Raw genomic sequence first — 17,719 nt, 5'->3', positions numbered from 1 at the left:
ATCGGATATTGATTGTGGTTGTGGGAATCCCTTGTGACTCGCGGAAGTGCCTTGTGTCGAAAGTCTCCTGGCGGTGTTGGGTCGGTCCCGACTGGTAGGTCAGGCAGCGGGTCCCTTTGTGATAGGCGGTGCAAGGTAGGCAGGGAAGAATAAGGGTTTCGGCAAACGCAGCGGAAAAGATATCAGAGATGTGCTCTCATATCAAGTGAGCCTTGGGTTTGTTTGTGGGAGTCAAGATGGGTGATCGTCATGTTGTCAAGGTATTTGATGGTATGAACTTCGGTTTCTAAAATATGCATATAGAAGATTACATGAATGATAAAGATCTAGATGCGGTATTGAAGGAGAAATCCGAAGACATGGATGAAGCCGAATACAAGAAGATCAACAGGAAGACGATGAGTGCGGTTCGACTAACCCTTTGGGAGAATGTCTCGACTGAATTTAGATTTGAGGCAAAAGGAAAGGGTAAAGATCAAGTCAAAGTTGAAGCCAAAGAATAAGGACAAAGAAGATGCAAGTCAGGTGGTATGTTGGAACTGCAAGGGGCACTTGAAACGACAGTGCAGGGCGCCGGAGAAGGATCAGGGTTCAGCAAACGCAACGGAGGAGATATCCGATACGCTGATTCTGAGCGTCAACAGTCCAATGAAGTCATGGATTTTGGTCTCAGGAGCGTCATTCCACTCATACTCATGCAGTGATTCAGGAATCATGAAATCCTATACCACAGGTAATTTTGGTGTTGTCTATCTTATAGATGATGAGACACTGAAAATTGTACGTAAAGGAATGATTCGAATCAGAACACCGAATGATGGGGAGTGGAGATTGGATGAGGTATGTTAAAGTGGAAGATAAAATCAGTCTTCAAGTGGGAGATTGTTGGGATATGAAGCCTGATTATATCCTAAAATCTAGGGATATTATTTGGATATTATTATCATAGGCATAGGCTATAAATATCCATGCATTCTCACTTTAACATGTGCCTGCGTAGTACTTTATAGTAAAATTTCTGGCTTGGCAGCGCCCCCAGACATAGATCATCGTGATCGAACTGGGTTACCAAATCTTGTGTTCTTTTGTCTTTTTTATTTCATCTTGATTTCCTGAAAATTTCCGTAACAAGTGGTATCAGAGCCTAGTTCGTTGATAGGGTGGATTGAGAGGAATCGTACGTTGAATCGTTGTGGGAATCCCTTGTGACCTGCGGAGGTGCCTTGTGTCGAAAGTCTCCTGGCGGTGTTGGGTCGGTCCCGACTGGTAGGTCAGGCAGCGAGTCCCTTTGTGATAGGCGGTGCAAGGTTGGTAGGGAAGGATAAGGGTTTCGGCAAACGCAGCGGAATATCCAATGTGCTCTCATATCAAGTGAGCCTTGGGTTTGTTTTTGGGAGTCAAGATGGGTGATCGTCATGTCAAGGTATTCGATGGTATGAACTTCGGTTTCTAAAATATGCGGATAGAAGATTACATGTATGGTAAAGATCTAGATGCGGTATTGAGGGAGAAATCCGAAAACATGGATGAAGCCGGATACAAGAAGATCGACAGGAAGACGATGAGTGCAGTTCGACTAACCCTTTGGGAGAATGTCTCGATTGAATTTAGATTTGAGGCAAAAGAAAATGGTGAAGATCAAGAATGGTCAAAGTTGAAGTCGAAGAATAAGGACAAGGAAGATGCAAGTCAGGTGGTATATTGGAAGTGCAATGGACACTTGAAACGACAGTGCAGGGCGCTTGAGAAGGATCAGGGTTCAGCAAATGCAATGGAGGAGATATCCGATGCACTGATTCTGAGCGTCAGCAGTCCAATGGAGTCATGGATTTTGGTCTCAAGAGCGTCATTCCACTCATGCAGTGATTCGGGAATCATGGAATCCTATACCACAGGTAATTTTGGTGTTGTCTATTTTACAGATGATGAGACACTGAAAATCGTAGGTAAAGGAATGATTCGAATCAGAACACCGAATGGTGGGGAGTGGAGATTGGATGAGGTATGTTGAAGTGGAAGATGAAATCAGTTTTCAAGTGGGAGATTGTTGGGATATGAAACCTGATTATATCCTAACACAAATTATAACATGTATTACATTTGTTCGTCAAATTTTTTTTTTTTTTTCAGCTCATTTGTTAAATTTAGTCGTATCACTAATTTTGGCAAAATTCATTTTCAATACACTAAGGGTGTGTTCGTTTGTAGAATTTCAACAAAATTCTACTATTCATCCAATTTTTTCCCTCCAAAAACATCAAATCAAACACCCATTTTTCATTTTCTATCTTATACTAAAAATTAATTTTACATTCAAAATATCACATCAACATCTATTTATATCACATCATACAACTATTCAAATTCAAAATTTTTACTATTCAAATCCCAACTTAGAATCCAAACCCCCGAACAAACATACCCTAACTCTTGCTGGGTAGATTCTGCCTAGGCAGAAAGCAAAATTTTAATAATAATAATTTTTATTAAAATATTAAATGACAAGTATGTCCTTATTTAAAATTAATAATATATTAATGAATATACAATTTTTTAGAATATACTTTTCGGCGGCATCTACGGTGTTGAACAATACACATATAATTAGCAAATATTAGTAACAAACATATTATTTGTATTAATATAACACAAATCACAACACATGAACTAACAACAGATAGCTAGCAAATCGCACACGGTAATGTTAGTGACAGTGACAACACATCATTTATATTCATATAATACAAACACAACACATGAACTAACAACACATGATATAGTTTCATATTGCACGTGCAACAGTTCATTTCAGCACATGACATACACTTGTACAACACACGTGTAATTATAAACAAACAACACATGTTATTATTACAAACAATACTAACACATACTATTTTTAATAAAGACTTTGTATTGTTTTTGTATTTTACGAGTCCTAACCTTTTCCTTACTTTTCATTTAATATTTATGAAAACAAATTATTTATTGTGTTTTATTTTTTCTTTTGTCTTTATTCTCTAGCAACTTTATCTTCACTTTTTATTTTATTTTATTTTTTATCTGTATTTCCACCGATTAAATTTCTAATAAAATTTTAGTGTTTCTTTGTGAGTTTTTAATCCTAGATTCTAATTATTATTTTTTCCTAAAGAATAATAATTTAAATATTTATTTTTATAACAGTTAAATTAAAATATAATATTATTATCTAATTGTATTATATAAAAAAAAATTAATTCAAACCTTATTATTCAAAACTAAGACACAAATACATCGTTTCAATAGTTATATTTATAAACATAATAATTTTAATATTTGAACTGAAAGTGACATCATATAATTTAGATTTATTATAAGATATATATTGATATTAAGATTACAAAAAATAAACTTATGTAAACACAAAAAATAAGACATTGTTTATTTATATATATTTTTTTAAAAAAAAAATGTACTATTCATTAATAGTAAATTACATCAAAAATTTATTTTCTTTCATAAAATATTAGATTAAATGCTCTCTAATTTTATTATTTTCATTCTAAAAAAATTAAAAAAATCATGACTATATTTGCACAAATACTTTTAGAATTTTTACACTATTTATCTGTAGTAACATTTTTAATACTACATTTTTAAAAAATATATATTACGTTAAATACTATTTTTTATCACATAGTAACACATTAGATATTAACTATTATCTTTTTGAATTAAAGAAAATCCAAAATTTTGAAATAAAGGAATTAACTATCATGCAAATGGAGTCTATATCCAGACAAAGATCTTCGATCAAAACCATAAAAAGTGTCGTTGAAAAAAATATGAAGATAAAGAAATGTATGATTGATAGAAAATAAATAAAATAAAATAAAGTAAATTCAATGTGAATATTTGCTTAATAATGAGAAAAATAGCATGTAGGAGTATTATATTAACAAACAAAAAGAAACACTCAATCTTAATTTATGTAATACTTCCTCCGTCCTGGTGAAAGAGTAGCGTTTGCTTTTTGCACGTAGATTTTTTTAATATTACTATTATATTGGATTGTAGTAAAAAAGACAAAAATACTCCTATTAGTATAGTGTAATATAAAAGTAATGGCATTTGTGTAATATATTGTAAGTTGGAATGGTATTTATTATGTTAGGTAAGTAGTACAGTTACTAAATTAGGACATGATAATCTTGTTTTGGGACGGAAGAAAATGAAAAATGACAACCTTTCAATGGGACGGAGAGAGTATTTTTATTATGAATGTCCTTTTTAAAAAATTTTCATACTATTCATTGTCTTCTTAATCTGTACTACGTAGATAAGTTATAAATAATACAAAGTTTATTAGTGTTAGTGTCCATATATCATCATGACATAAGTAATTCGTAATTTAAATAGAAAAATTTGAAATAAAACATATATTTGATTATAAAGTTGGAATTGTCATCGAAATTTGATTAATGAAATTATTGTTTGACTATAAGTTAAATAATAATATATATTATATTATATTAAAATATAGTTTAAATAGTTGAATAAATATTTTATATAAATTGTCATTTGTAATAATAAAATATATGTGTTTTTAATTTTTTTTTTATACAATAATTTTAATAATCCCAATAAAAACATACTAATCTTATGTATAAAACACAAACATGTAACTATTTATACTATTTTATATATAAAAATAACAAAAACTAAAATCTATAAAATAATCAAACACACCATTAAATTTTATATTATACAAATAAATACAATAATATGATTATTTCTTTTGAGTGGTCCTACATAATGCATGATATTATGGAGTATTATTTAATTATTTTAGTTGATTTATATTTTTTAAGTATATTTTGATTTAGTAAAATTTATCAAAAAATAAAAATATGTCAATTGTTATGACACATGCAAAAATAAAAAATGTGTCAATTAAGTTGGGACGAAGGAAGTATTAAATATATATAAATATATTTATTTACTCAAGAAATATAGAAATAAAAGATTACAAATTATCTAGTTTTAAGAAATATAGAAAAATAATTGAAATAAAACAATTAAAAATATAATATCATCGTACTCCCTTCGTCCCGCTATAGATGACCTTTTTCATTTTCTGTCGGTCACATAAAAGTTAATTTTTTAAATTATTACGCGTAGGTTCACTCAAAATCCATTTATTTCTATATCTCTCCTTATTAAATAAATATTTTTATCTATATTTAAAACTGATAATTTTTTATAAAATAATTTTAAGTTAATTATAAATAAATATATCTTTTTATTCATTTGTACTGAATAAAATTTTATTATTTATAAAATGATATTAATATTGTGTATATTTTATCGAGATATAATTCTAAAAATATTTAAAATACCTACAACACTACTCATATAAAAAATAATAAAATAATATCATAACTTATTATTAATTACTTAATTAATTTACACTATCTAAAATATTGTATCCTTAACAAAATGATTCATCTCTCGAAAGGGAAGGAGTACAGTTTAATATTTATTAACTCCCAAATTAAAAAGAAAAAAATTCAAAAAAAGTAATGTACATTTAATTTTATTAAAAATCAAATGGAATTGATAGGGGTATAAAAATAATTTTGTAACATTAATTATTATTTATATGGATTCTGTATTGGACATATTCTCCCATTTAGAATGACTCTTTTCAATATTTAACTATTATTTTTTATTTAATATTTATTTACTATAATTCCTATCATATTTATTACATTCTCACTCCATCATTATTAATTACTAATCAAATTTTCAAAAATACATTTAATTATATTTTTACTTTTAATAAAAGGTAAACTATTTTTTTAGTCCCGTAACTGGACCCTTTATCATTTTAGTCTTATAAGTGGAGCATGTCGCAAACTAGTCTCATAAGTGAAAAATTTTCGCTGTTTTAGTCCTCCAGCGCCGGAGACGCCCGCGTGGCTCGCCGGAGGTGATGTGGCGGATACGTGGATTTATTTATTTTTTTTCATTTTTTTTAATTTTTTTAATTTTTTTTAATTGGACCAAATAAAAAAAATAAAAAATAAAAATAAAATTTAAAATAAATTAAAAATAAGTTTTTTAAAAAAAATTAAAAATAAAAAAAATAAAAAATTCACGTGTCCGCCAGGTGTCGCTGACCTGGCGGACACGTCACCTCCAGCGAGCCACGCGAGCATCTCCGGCGCCGGAGGACTAAAACAGCAAAAAATTTTCATTTATGGAATTAGTTTGCGACAGGCTCCACTTACGGGACTAAAATGATAAGAGGGTCCAGTTACAGACTAAAAAACAGTTTACCCATGCAAAAATGAAACAATACATAATATATGTTTATATAATACATAAAATACATAGATTGACAATGACAGTAATCAATACATATATACTACAATTGATATCAACACACAATATATATTAATACAACACATATATAAAATAGAATTGACTGTACATATTAACACTTTATACAACGTGCATACTGTTTAAATGTAATGTCAATTCTATTTTATATGTATATTGTGTATTGATATCAATTGTAGTATGCATACCGTTTGTTCATGTGCTTTATTTGAATTATATAAATATGTAATATACGTTGTCAATTTATACATAATGTATTGTCGGTATATAGTACGTGTGCTATATTGTGTGTTTTATAAATAATAGAGTGTATTGTATTGATTACTATTCTGTATTGTCAGTTCATATAATATAAATATATATTATGTGTTATCAGTGTATCTTTGTATATGCATATAGATTAGCCCTTAATATTCCTCGTAAAGATATATAAGTATATGTTTATATTATATTAAATATATGTTATCAAGCAATAACATTAATAAAGAGAAAGTAAAGTGAGAGAATGCAAAAGATAAGAGTAAAAACATATTTTATAAAATTATTGGTTTAGATCATATAGAACAAAATTTGAATATTTGTACTGAATAATATAAAATATTAATTATCTTAATTATACTAATAATGTAGATCAAAATAATTATTTTTAAAGATATTTAGCATAAATGCTGAGTTTATATTTCAGCTATTTTCTAAAATGATTATGTACTTGATCCATTTTTTAAAATTATTATGCTATTGGAGATGTGTTGTATATATTGATATTTTATTATGTTTTGAGCGACTTTTGTTTGTATATGTGCTACTCATGGTGTGTTTTTTATTACGTAATAGGTTTCATGTAGTTGACATATTTTGGAGTGTATTTGGGAGATAATGAACAGAACGTGCAAAGGCTTTAGACGTGATCAAGCAAGTACAATGTAGAAAATATGAAAATTTACAAAAAGACCCTCCGAGGTAAACTGGAAATATAAAGATTATGTGATGATTTAATAAAGTGGATCTATTTATTATTTTCAAAAAAAAAAAAAAAAAGCGGATCTATTTAAAATGGACACTATTTGCAATTGAAGAAGGGAAGAGAAAGGGAGTACCACGTTCTACCACGACATCATTTTTCTTAAATGAGAGAAGGGAGAAGAAGAGCACGGAAGAGAGGAGAACTTGGAGGAGGATTGCAGACGACTTTTCAGGGCGTTCTTCTTCTATCTTCATATTGTTCTTCTTTGTCGATTTCAAAATTGAAGGCATGATGAACTTCTTTATTTGTTTTGTGTTTTTAATTTCTATGAATTCCGAGTAATTTTATTTCTAGCGTAAGTGTGAATTGTTGTTTGGGATTGAATTTGTGAGACTTGATTTTGTTTAATTTGGTGTTCATCGATATTGGATATTTCTAATTTTTCTAATTTATAAGTTTAGAAATCTTAAATTGATTATTGCGCATGTATTGATTTGAGATTTCGTAGCTAAATTAGAGATTGACACCCGTAATTGTGTAATTTTCAAATTGGTGTAGCAACCCAGAGGAATACTCTAGGAAGAATGAGAATCAATTTTAAACAAATCTGTATAGGAATTTTGTTAAATTGAATTGGGCTTTTCTAGTACTTAAAGTTGTCGAGTCAGTAAAACTACGATAGTATCAAAAATTCTCACTCGATTAGGAAAATAGCTAACGGTCATACCTTAGCTATCGAAAAAGTTATGAAAGGTTGGTTGTGAACGCGTGTAGATCGACTATAATCAATTTATCCAACTAGTCAATGAACTTGATTTTTAGTCGATGAACAAAATTTATATTCCAAACAGAAAATTCATGCCTATACTAGAGTTTAATAATCTTTGGTAACCCGCCTTGTATTTTATTTTATTTTATTTAGTTGAGCGAATTTATTTTCTCCTAATTTAGTGTGATAAATCAAAACCCCCCTTCCCATTATATATATAGTATAATTATAATTAACTGAATATTCAATATTGTTACTATTCCTTGCGGAGACGACCCTACTCACCAACTATTGCATTGTACAAATTTTTTTGTGGCGTAGGAACTGATACTTTATTTTGCAGCTTTGTGACATGCGTGTGCACTATTATAAAGATTTTTTTATATTAAGAACCTTATTATAAATTTTATACCCAAAAATGGTGAAAAATGGTGAATATATTTGTTTTATGATCTCATTTGATATAGTATATTTAATAGTAATATTGTCTTCATAAAATGTACGTAGTCAGGAGAAATTTTTCTTAAAACATTAACCCATATTTTAAAAAAAAAAAATAGTGAATCATTAATCTCAATCAAATATATTACTTCCTATAGCTTAATTAATTGGTAATGTTTCATCGTTATTTGAAAAAGTGGTCGTTAGTGTTTGTTTTATTAATATCCAAGAAACTAGAATTTCTCCACATGTAAATAGAGCATATTTTATGTTTGACTTTATGTGGATCTGATAAATATTCTACATCGACAAAGCCAATTAATTCATCTTAGAAATCTTTGAAGTAAAATAGTTTGAGGTCAATTATTCCTTGAAAATAATAAAATGTCGTTGATATCATTCCAATCTTCGAATAGGTGATGAATTAACTCTTAGAAATAAAATTACAACAAATGATATATCAAAGAATAGTGTTATTGACAAGATATATTACTATAATGATATATCAAACAATAGTGTTATTGACAAGATACATTACTATATCTATAGCAATGAGATATGACATTTTTGACAAGTACATTTTCATTTTCTCATTTTGATCCAAATGGATCTTTATTTGAATCGATGGCTCTAATGATGATTTGGGTATTTAGAGAATGTCATTTGTCCAGTAGGAATTATTTTAATACTCTTTTTCGTACAATTTGTTTGGTATATAAATATTTCACTTTTCAATGTTTAGTTTGCTAATCAAGACAAATTTTAATTTTTTTTAAAATCTTCAATCTCAATTTTTATGTTTTATTTTTATTTTTTTTAAAAGATGTTTAACAACTTTTTATAGCTCTTTAAAGGTCTAAGTAAATAGATATCATCAAAATATACTACGATAATTATAAATTTCAACATATTTTTTCTTATGAAAATGTATGAACAAATAGAGTCATTTACATAACTTTTAAATTTTTTGTTAAGCTTCCGCTGCGACAATTATATCACATTTGGTTTGGTTGCTTGAATCCATACGAAATATTTTTCAATTTAATGTAATATAATTTTATTGGCTTTGACTTAGATGACTTGAACATATTAAAAACTCTTTTGTAATTTTCATATAGATATCATTGTCTAATGAGACATAAAAGTACGCTGTAATTACATCCATTAGTCGTATATAAAGATTTTAATGTACTGACAAGCTCACAAGATATCTAAATATTATTTCATCTATGACCGATGAATATGTTTATCCTAAATTATTACTCAATCTCTATAAAAATAATAATAAAAAAAAAAGATTACAAGTCTTACCTAATATCTTGTAATATTTTTGTTTATTATTATTTTTTTGTCACAAACTCATTTATAATGTATTTTACGTTTTCAGGTGTTTGGACTATGAAGTCCTAAATTTTTCATTTTTAAAGTGAGTTCAATTTGGATTGGATCATACTTTTCTATTTTAACAAACTTTCTCTTTACCGATATTTATCAACTGATTTTGGCTCAAAATTCTTATTATTTTTCATTATATCAATTTTATTTATTTATTTTACTTTTGGTTCCTATACTTGTCAACAGTGGTATAGTTAACTAAAATTTCTATTACTTTATTATGTAGTCAAAATTTTAAATATCAATTTCTTCGTGGTACTGATTTTTTTTTTTTCATCAAATTATTATTTTATTTTTATTTGTATTTACAAATTTCTTTTTTTGTAAATTTAAAATTGCATAGAATTCAATGTTAGTTGAATTCATTTTCTAAGTATCGCATTCTCCAATTTCAATGTCCTTAGCTACTTTTATATTTGAAGTAAATGTATGAATTAGGATGAAAATCTTCTTACTTAATAAGTTGAACTTAAACTTATTTCACTATTGAGATAATAATTGTTTAGAAAAGTAACAACTCATTATTGGAATATATGAATGAGTGGAAGAAACTACATTAGTTTAATTACTTCCATAATTTAAAAAATGATACAAACATGTCCTTAGCTAATTAAAAAAGAATATTTTATATATATATATATATAAATATCATTTTGGAATATATTCAAAGTATTGTTTCAAAAATATGTTATATATATAAAATATCATATTTAATACTCCTTTCGTCCCACATACCGTATTTGCTATACTGTAGACACGGTATTTTATAAGGAGTGTAATTAGTAGATAATTAAGAATATATTAGTGAAAATAATTATCCTATAATATAAATAATTATAAATTAAGATTAAGATAATTATTTAGTTTAATTAAAATTTTAAAAAAAAATTAAAAAGTTTAAAATGAGATTAAAGTGTGTAATCATTTTCCAAAAAATGAAAGTGACATGGAATATGAGCCGGACAGAAACGGCAACATTGAGATGGTATGTAGGACGGAGGGAGTATTTATTTATGTCATATGATAGACTTATTTTATAGGAGTATTTAATTTTTATCCGTGAATTAATCAACATCATATTGATTAATCATAATCAGTATATAAAATATGACTATAATTTCAATTATTACAATATGTGTTATGTATATTATTATGATATGTTGATAATTTATATTTATATGTATAGTATACGAAACATATATTTTGTGTGTCAAGATCAATGATAATATATATTTTATTCAGTATTATTTCATATATGATATTTGCATTATCTTAATATAAATCTTTGTATTTATTTTTTATTTTTCATTTTATATTTCATGTGTTTGTTCATTTATATTTAGAATATTGTTAGTATAGTATTAAATTATATTAATTTTAATTTAATTATCATAAACTAGATTAAGGTAGTTAATTTAACTAACATAGTTGAATCTAATTGATTGAACATTGAAATTATTTAAACTATCAATCCATCACACATCACACAAAGTCATCATAATTATTCCTAAATTATTTGATTAATGGGCTAATTTTATTCATTTTTAGTTTCTTCTCACCATTATAATAAATAATTTAGTAACTTTGTAAAAAAAATAATAATAATCTAATTTATTTTACACAAATGCATTTTTCCATAAAAATCTAAAACAAAAAATGCATAAAATCTAATTGAGAAAATTAATATCGACATATTGACGACATTCATATACTCGGATTATTCATATTATTATGATATATTTGTAACTTTTTCAACGCAAAAATGATAATACAATTTTAGCGAGAAATCTAATTGAAAGCATATCGAGATATGGATAATATTTATTCTTATTAATTTACGGTAAACGCTCGTAAACGTACAAAAATCCCGAAAATCTACCGTAATATCAAATATTGCAATAATATTAGGACACGAAAATATTACAAAATTATACTAAAATTAAATAATTAATAAGACTAATAACGCTGTAAATTGACTTGCAAAACCTCCCCTTCCGTACATATATACATACACATTTCTGTATCTATATGCATACGTATATATATATAATCACCAATCCATTTTGTTCTCACTCTCCACCCTACTTTGTCTCTCCTCCTCTCTCTCTCTCTCCTCTCTTTATCTCTCTCTACAACTCAGCCCCGTTTATCTCCCTCCGCCAACACGGTGGCGCCGGCCGCGGCCGACGACGAATATGGACAACGCCGCGGCAGCGCCGCTGCTCGAAATTCCCGCCGATCATTCTCCGGCCGCCGTTGCCAAGGGAAAACGCACCAGGCGACTCCGGCCGCATTCGCCGATTCCCTCCGGCAACCACCCAGCCGGCGAATTCCTCCGCCTCTCTCCGCCGCCGTCGTCGCCGGAGGCGGAGGCGGAGGCTGAGGCCTCCACCACGTCGGAGGAATTCGAAACCGCCAAATGTCTCCTCCTATTATCTCAAGGACCGTTTTTTTCGAAGCCCGTCGATAGCGCTCCGCCGCCGAAGAGGACCGCCGGCGGCGGCGGCGCCGTCTACACGTGCAAAACGTGTAGCCGGACGTTCTCGTCGTTTCAGGCCCTCGGCGGCCACCGGACCAGCCACAGAAAGGTTAAAATCGATCGGAAATCAACCGCCGCCGTATTCTCCGACGACGACGATTTTCCGGCGCCGGCGGTGCCCAAATTCATCCCCGATCCTCTCTCCCTCCACCTTGGCACCACCACCACCGCCGCCGCCGCCGCCGTAGCTCCGTCGCCGAGAATGCACGAGTGCTCGTACTGCGGCGCCGAGTTCACCTCCGGCCAGGCCCTCGGCGGCCACATGAGAAAGCACCGGCCCGGCCCTGTCACGGCCCGGCCCGCCAATTTTCCGATCACCGCCGGCGACGCCTCCATTGAAGAGCTCGACGGCGACGATTCGAAGCGTCCCAGAAAAGGGGCGCCGTTGGATCTCAATCTCCCGGCGCCGGACGACGAGAACAGCAAGTTCGGGCTTGCAAGAAGCCCGCAAGAAGCAGAAACGGGCCCCCGTCGTCCGCCATTGACGCCATTATTAATTCACAAGGTTTAATTAATTAAATTAAATTCATTCATTTATTAACCTCTCTCGAACTAACTGATAACAGAAACTTATTTCCGCTCATTTCTTTTGTACTAATATATATATATATATATATTTTTATTGACATTCGTACATATTTTGATTTTATTCCTTTGAATTCTTTTAGGATTTTTTTTTCATTTAAATTAAATTTAAATCTATTGTTATTTCTTTTTTTATTTTTTTACAATGTAATTAATTTAGCTGGACATTAATTTGTACTATAAGATTTTACAATGTTAGTTTTGCAATACAAAAATGTTGTTTAATTCCTTGACGTGTTTTATTATATTTTCTTGTATGTACTTTTGAAGTTTTGAAATTTTAGAAATGATAAAAAAAAAAAAAAAAAAAATTGATATTTGATATGACATTTTTTAAAAAGTAATAATATATTTAATGAAATATTTTTTTTAAAAAAAAAATTGAATAACATCACATTTTAAATATTGTTGTATAAATAGAACCTAAACTTCAGAATTTTCAATTGAGTACTTAAGGATTGTGTAAGTCAATGGAGGCACACAACAATTGGTTATGGACAATTCATCTAACTCACAATTAAACTCAATTTTAAGAAATCATGGGTTTATTTATTTATTTATTTTTTATGAAATAAATTTTACGATTCTTAATAAAAATATACATCCTCCGTCTACTTACAATGTTTATATATTTCTATTTTAAAACGTCCAATTACAAAGTTAACATTTTATTAGATACTCTACTTTTTTTTCACAAATACCCTTACTTTACATCACATCATTGCTTTTACACAAAAAAAAAGTAAAGGCAAAAATGTCATTACACTACTTTTAACTACTCATTATAATTAAAATACTATTATTTTTTAAATACCGCGCCAAAAGTAAATATAAATATTGTAAGTGGACGGTGGGAGTATTATATTTTTATACTCTCTCTATCCCACATAATTTGTCCCTATTTTCTATTTTCGTCTGTCCCACATAACTTGTCATTTCTATTTTTGGAAATATAATTATGCACTTTAATTGCATTTTAAATTTTAAATTTTATAATTTTCTTAATTTTAATTAAACTATTTACTTATTTTAATCTTAATATATAATTATTTTTACTAAATAATAATCATTTTTACTAATACATTTCTTAATTACTTACTAATTATATTTTGCCTAAATTCTCGTGTTTACAATAATACACTCATATTACATGGGATGGAGGAAGCAAAAGATCATAGTATTATTTTTAGCTAAAAATGTATTTTATCCGTACAGCATAATTATATCACTTTTTTTTTTTTTTTTTTTAAATTTACTTAAAAAAATAAATAGTACAATTATGTTGGACTATTTACAAAGAAAATAAGGATAATTGCAAGTCTACAACTTATGCTTCAATTGTGGTATGTACGGAAATTGGCAAATTTAGGGATTGTTTGTTTAATCAATTTTTTTTTATCTGATACAATTTTTAATATATTATACTACTTCCGTCCAAATAAAAAAAAAAAATATCGTTATATTTTTGTGTTGATCTTTTAATATTAGTTATTATATTAAAATGTAGTATAAATCAAGAAAAAATGACAAAAATACTTCTATTAGTCTCTTGTAATACAAATGCAATGATATTCTTGAAGTAAATTATACAAATATAATGATATTTTTAATGTTAATTACAATAATGCTAAAAACACTTGTATACTTTATGACTTGACGAATGGAGTATATATACCTATTATTTCTCATAAAAAGTCAGTATTTAATATTAAATCTTTTTTATATATATATATTATCAATACGATTTATTATATTACAAATAAAAAATATATGTATATATATATATATATTAAATTAAAACACTAAACAAACATGTGGATAAGTCTAAGTTCACACAATGCTTAACTTACCATTAAACACTTTTAGGTAAATTGTATAATATTCTATTGTATTTATAAATGTACAAAATATTTATATTTTATTTATTTTGTAAATTTCACTTTGATTAAATATTAAACTATGAACAAAATATAATCTCTATCCAAAGCCGATTTGGTGGTAAACACATGTCTAATAATGCAAATAGTATAAAAAAAAATTATTAAAATGTCTTGAAAACATTCTTTTAATGAAAGATAAATTATTTTTTTAGTCTCGTATTTGATTTGCTTTGTCATTTTAGGACTTCAAATAGACTTTGTCTGAAAATAGTCCCGCAAATAAAATTTTTTCGCTAAAATGATCCTCCAATGCCAAATTTGCAATGATAGCCCACCGTTTCTAACGTGACAATAATGTGATTGACGTATCATCGCCATATCAGCGACATGGGATATATATTTTTTTTAATCTATTTTTGATTTTACAAAATATAAAATTGAATTTTATAATTTGGTCCAATGTTGACGAACATTGAAATTTTAAATTAATTTTTTTTAAAAAAAAAGTAAAACAAAAATTACATATCGCTGAGATGCTGTTGATGTGGCGATGACATGTCAGGTACATCATCAATACGTCAGCAACGGTGGATCAACGTGACAAATTCAGCATCGAAGACCCCGTTTAGCGAAAAAAATTTATTTGTGGAACTATTTTCAGATATAGTTTATTTAAAATTCTAAAATAATAAATAAGATCAGATACAAGACTAAAAAAATAGTTTATCATGTAATCAAATAAATAAACAATTGATCAATTTTTATTTCTTAGCTTTATTAAAAAAATAATAAAATCATATATCATCTCCTAAAAATTATAAAATAAAATATTGATCAATATTTATTTAAAAATTCTATTTAGGGTCTGTTCTTTTCGCGGATTAGGTATAAAAATGATTGTATACTTATTGTACGTAATTTAAAATAAAAATCCTACCCTACTTTATGCATCTTGTGTTGGAAAATAAACATATAATCAAATATGTTAGCGAAAGCGAAATTTAAACAAACCTCCAACCATTGCTAAAAATTAGATTTGTTCTTGAGATCTTCTTCTTCAAGAAGAGTAGATTGGAACCATGGGAATATGGTGTTGTCAGACTTTGGAACCCTTGGGAGGATGTTGCCAAACTTTGGAAACCTCCGAAGATAGTGCCAGATCGTGGAACCCTATGACGATGTTGCCAAACCCTGGCTCTCAAATAGCGATGGTGTATTCTAATTTTCTGAGAGTAGGTTTAGTAACCTATATGTGAGTATTTATAGTAAAAAAGAGAAACCGTCCATCACGATTTTTCTGCCACTTCTCACGTATATTTTGAATGTGATAGACTTAATGGGAGAAAAGTGGGCCACAATTTAAGGTTAGTTTAATTATATAAGATAATTCAAAATAATCAAAATTCAAATATGATTAATTAATTAATTAAATTAACATTCTCCCACTTGGCCCACTCAAACCATCACAATATAACGAGAAACCTTACATACGAATCATGGCGGTAGGTCTTTTATAAACGAATGTTATCTTCCATGTATTACAATATGTCAAGCATCTCAAACTAAATTCACAACTTAATGAATAAATCTTATATTTATTCCGGGTTAAGCTTAAGCGAGTTTTCTCAATAATAAACAAATATGTGCATAATAAAGCGAGAAAACATCAAACTGAATAAGAGTCTCAAATAACAATGTGCGCAAATAAACTACATTGTAGAATCAAGTCCCATACTTGCTACGTGATCCCTCAAATTCTTTAGTGGCATGCCTTTAGTCAATGGATCATAAGCATCAACTCTATATTAACGTGTTCAATGAACACTTTATTTTCCTTAACACGCTATCTTAAGGTTAAATACTTGATGTCGATATGTTTACTTCGACTCCCACTCTTATTGCTTTTAACCATAAACACTGTAGCAGAGTTGTCACAGTACAACTTGATCGGTCTAGAAATAGAGTCAACGACTCTAAGCTCGGATATAAAACTCTTCAACCATACACCATGCGAGCTAGTCTCGAAATATGAAACAAACTCAGTCTCTATAATGGAAGTAGCAGTGATAGACTGCTTTGCACTTCTCCAAGAGATAACTCCACCAGCCAACATGAACACAAAATCCGATGTGGATTTCCGAGTGTCAATGCAGCCAGCGTAGTCCGAATCGAAGTAGCCAATCACTTCCAAGACATCAGTTTGTCTATATATGAGCATGAAATCCTTCGTACCTTGGAGGTACCTCATATAACATTCCTTTATCATTAGTTGCAAGCAAAATATCATCCACGTACAACTCAAGAAAGCAAATACGACTCCCACTAACCTTCTGGTATATACAGTGATCTATGACGTTTTCTTCAAAACCGAATGAAGAGATAACGTCATGAAATTTCAAATACCATTGGGGAGGCTTGCTTCAATCCATATATGGATTTATTAAGCTTACAGACTAAATTTTCTCACATTCATCCATCAATAATTTTTTCATCCTCTTGAACACATATGGTCATCAATTCATTGATAGACCATTTATCTTTATGTGTATTGTAGGATAATGTCCCGCATCCGCATTATGTGCTCGCGCACACCTCTCATACCCGTGAATCTCATGGTGGAGAATTGAATGACTGGCATAATCAATGTCCATTCAGCCTAAATGAAGGAGGATCCTTTCCTTCCAGATTTCGTAATTATCACCAGTCAATTCGGGGACATCACACTTAATGTCAGAGAAATTCATAGGATTAAACGCTCC

At 29.1% G+C, this 17,719-nt stretch overlaps 2 protein-coding genes across 2 annotated transcripts; one reads left to right on the top strand and one right to left on the bottom strand.

Moving 5' to 3' along the window:
* The first annotated feature begins 12,151 nt into the window (after positions 1-12,151).
* Positions 12,152-13,006, top strand: LOC127251237 (zinc finger protein ZAT5-like). Its single transcript, XM_051274849.1, has one exon. The coding sequence runs from the start codon at positions 12,152-12,154 to the stop codon at positions 13,004-13,006; it is 855 nt and encodes a 284-aa protein (XP_051130806.1).
* Positions 13,007-16,803: 3,797 nt separating this feature from the next.
* Positions 16,804-17,208, bottom strand: LOC127251236 (secreted RxLR effector protein 161-like). Its single transcript, XM_051274848.1, has one exon. The coding sequence runs from the start codon at positions 17,206-17,208 to the stop codon at positions 16,804-16,806; it is 405 nt and encodes a 134-aa protein (XP_051130805.1).
* Between the last annotated feature and the right edge of the window lie 511 nt (positions 17,209-17,719).

Source organism: Andrographis paniculata, unplaced genomic scaffold (assembly GCF_009805555.1).
Source record: "Andrographis paniculata isolate CXL003 unplaced genomic scaffold, ASM980555v1 Contig43END, whole genome shotgun sequence".
NCBI lineage: Eukaryota > Viridiplantae > Streptophyta > Magnoliopsida > Lamiales > Acanthaceae > Andrographis > Andrographis paniculata.
This window is presented reverse-complemented; position numbering and strand designations above follow the sequence as displayed.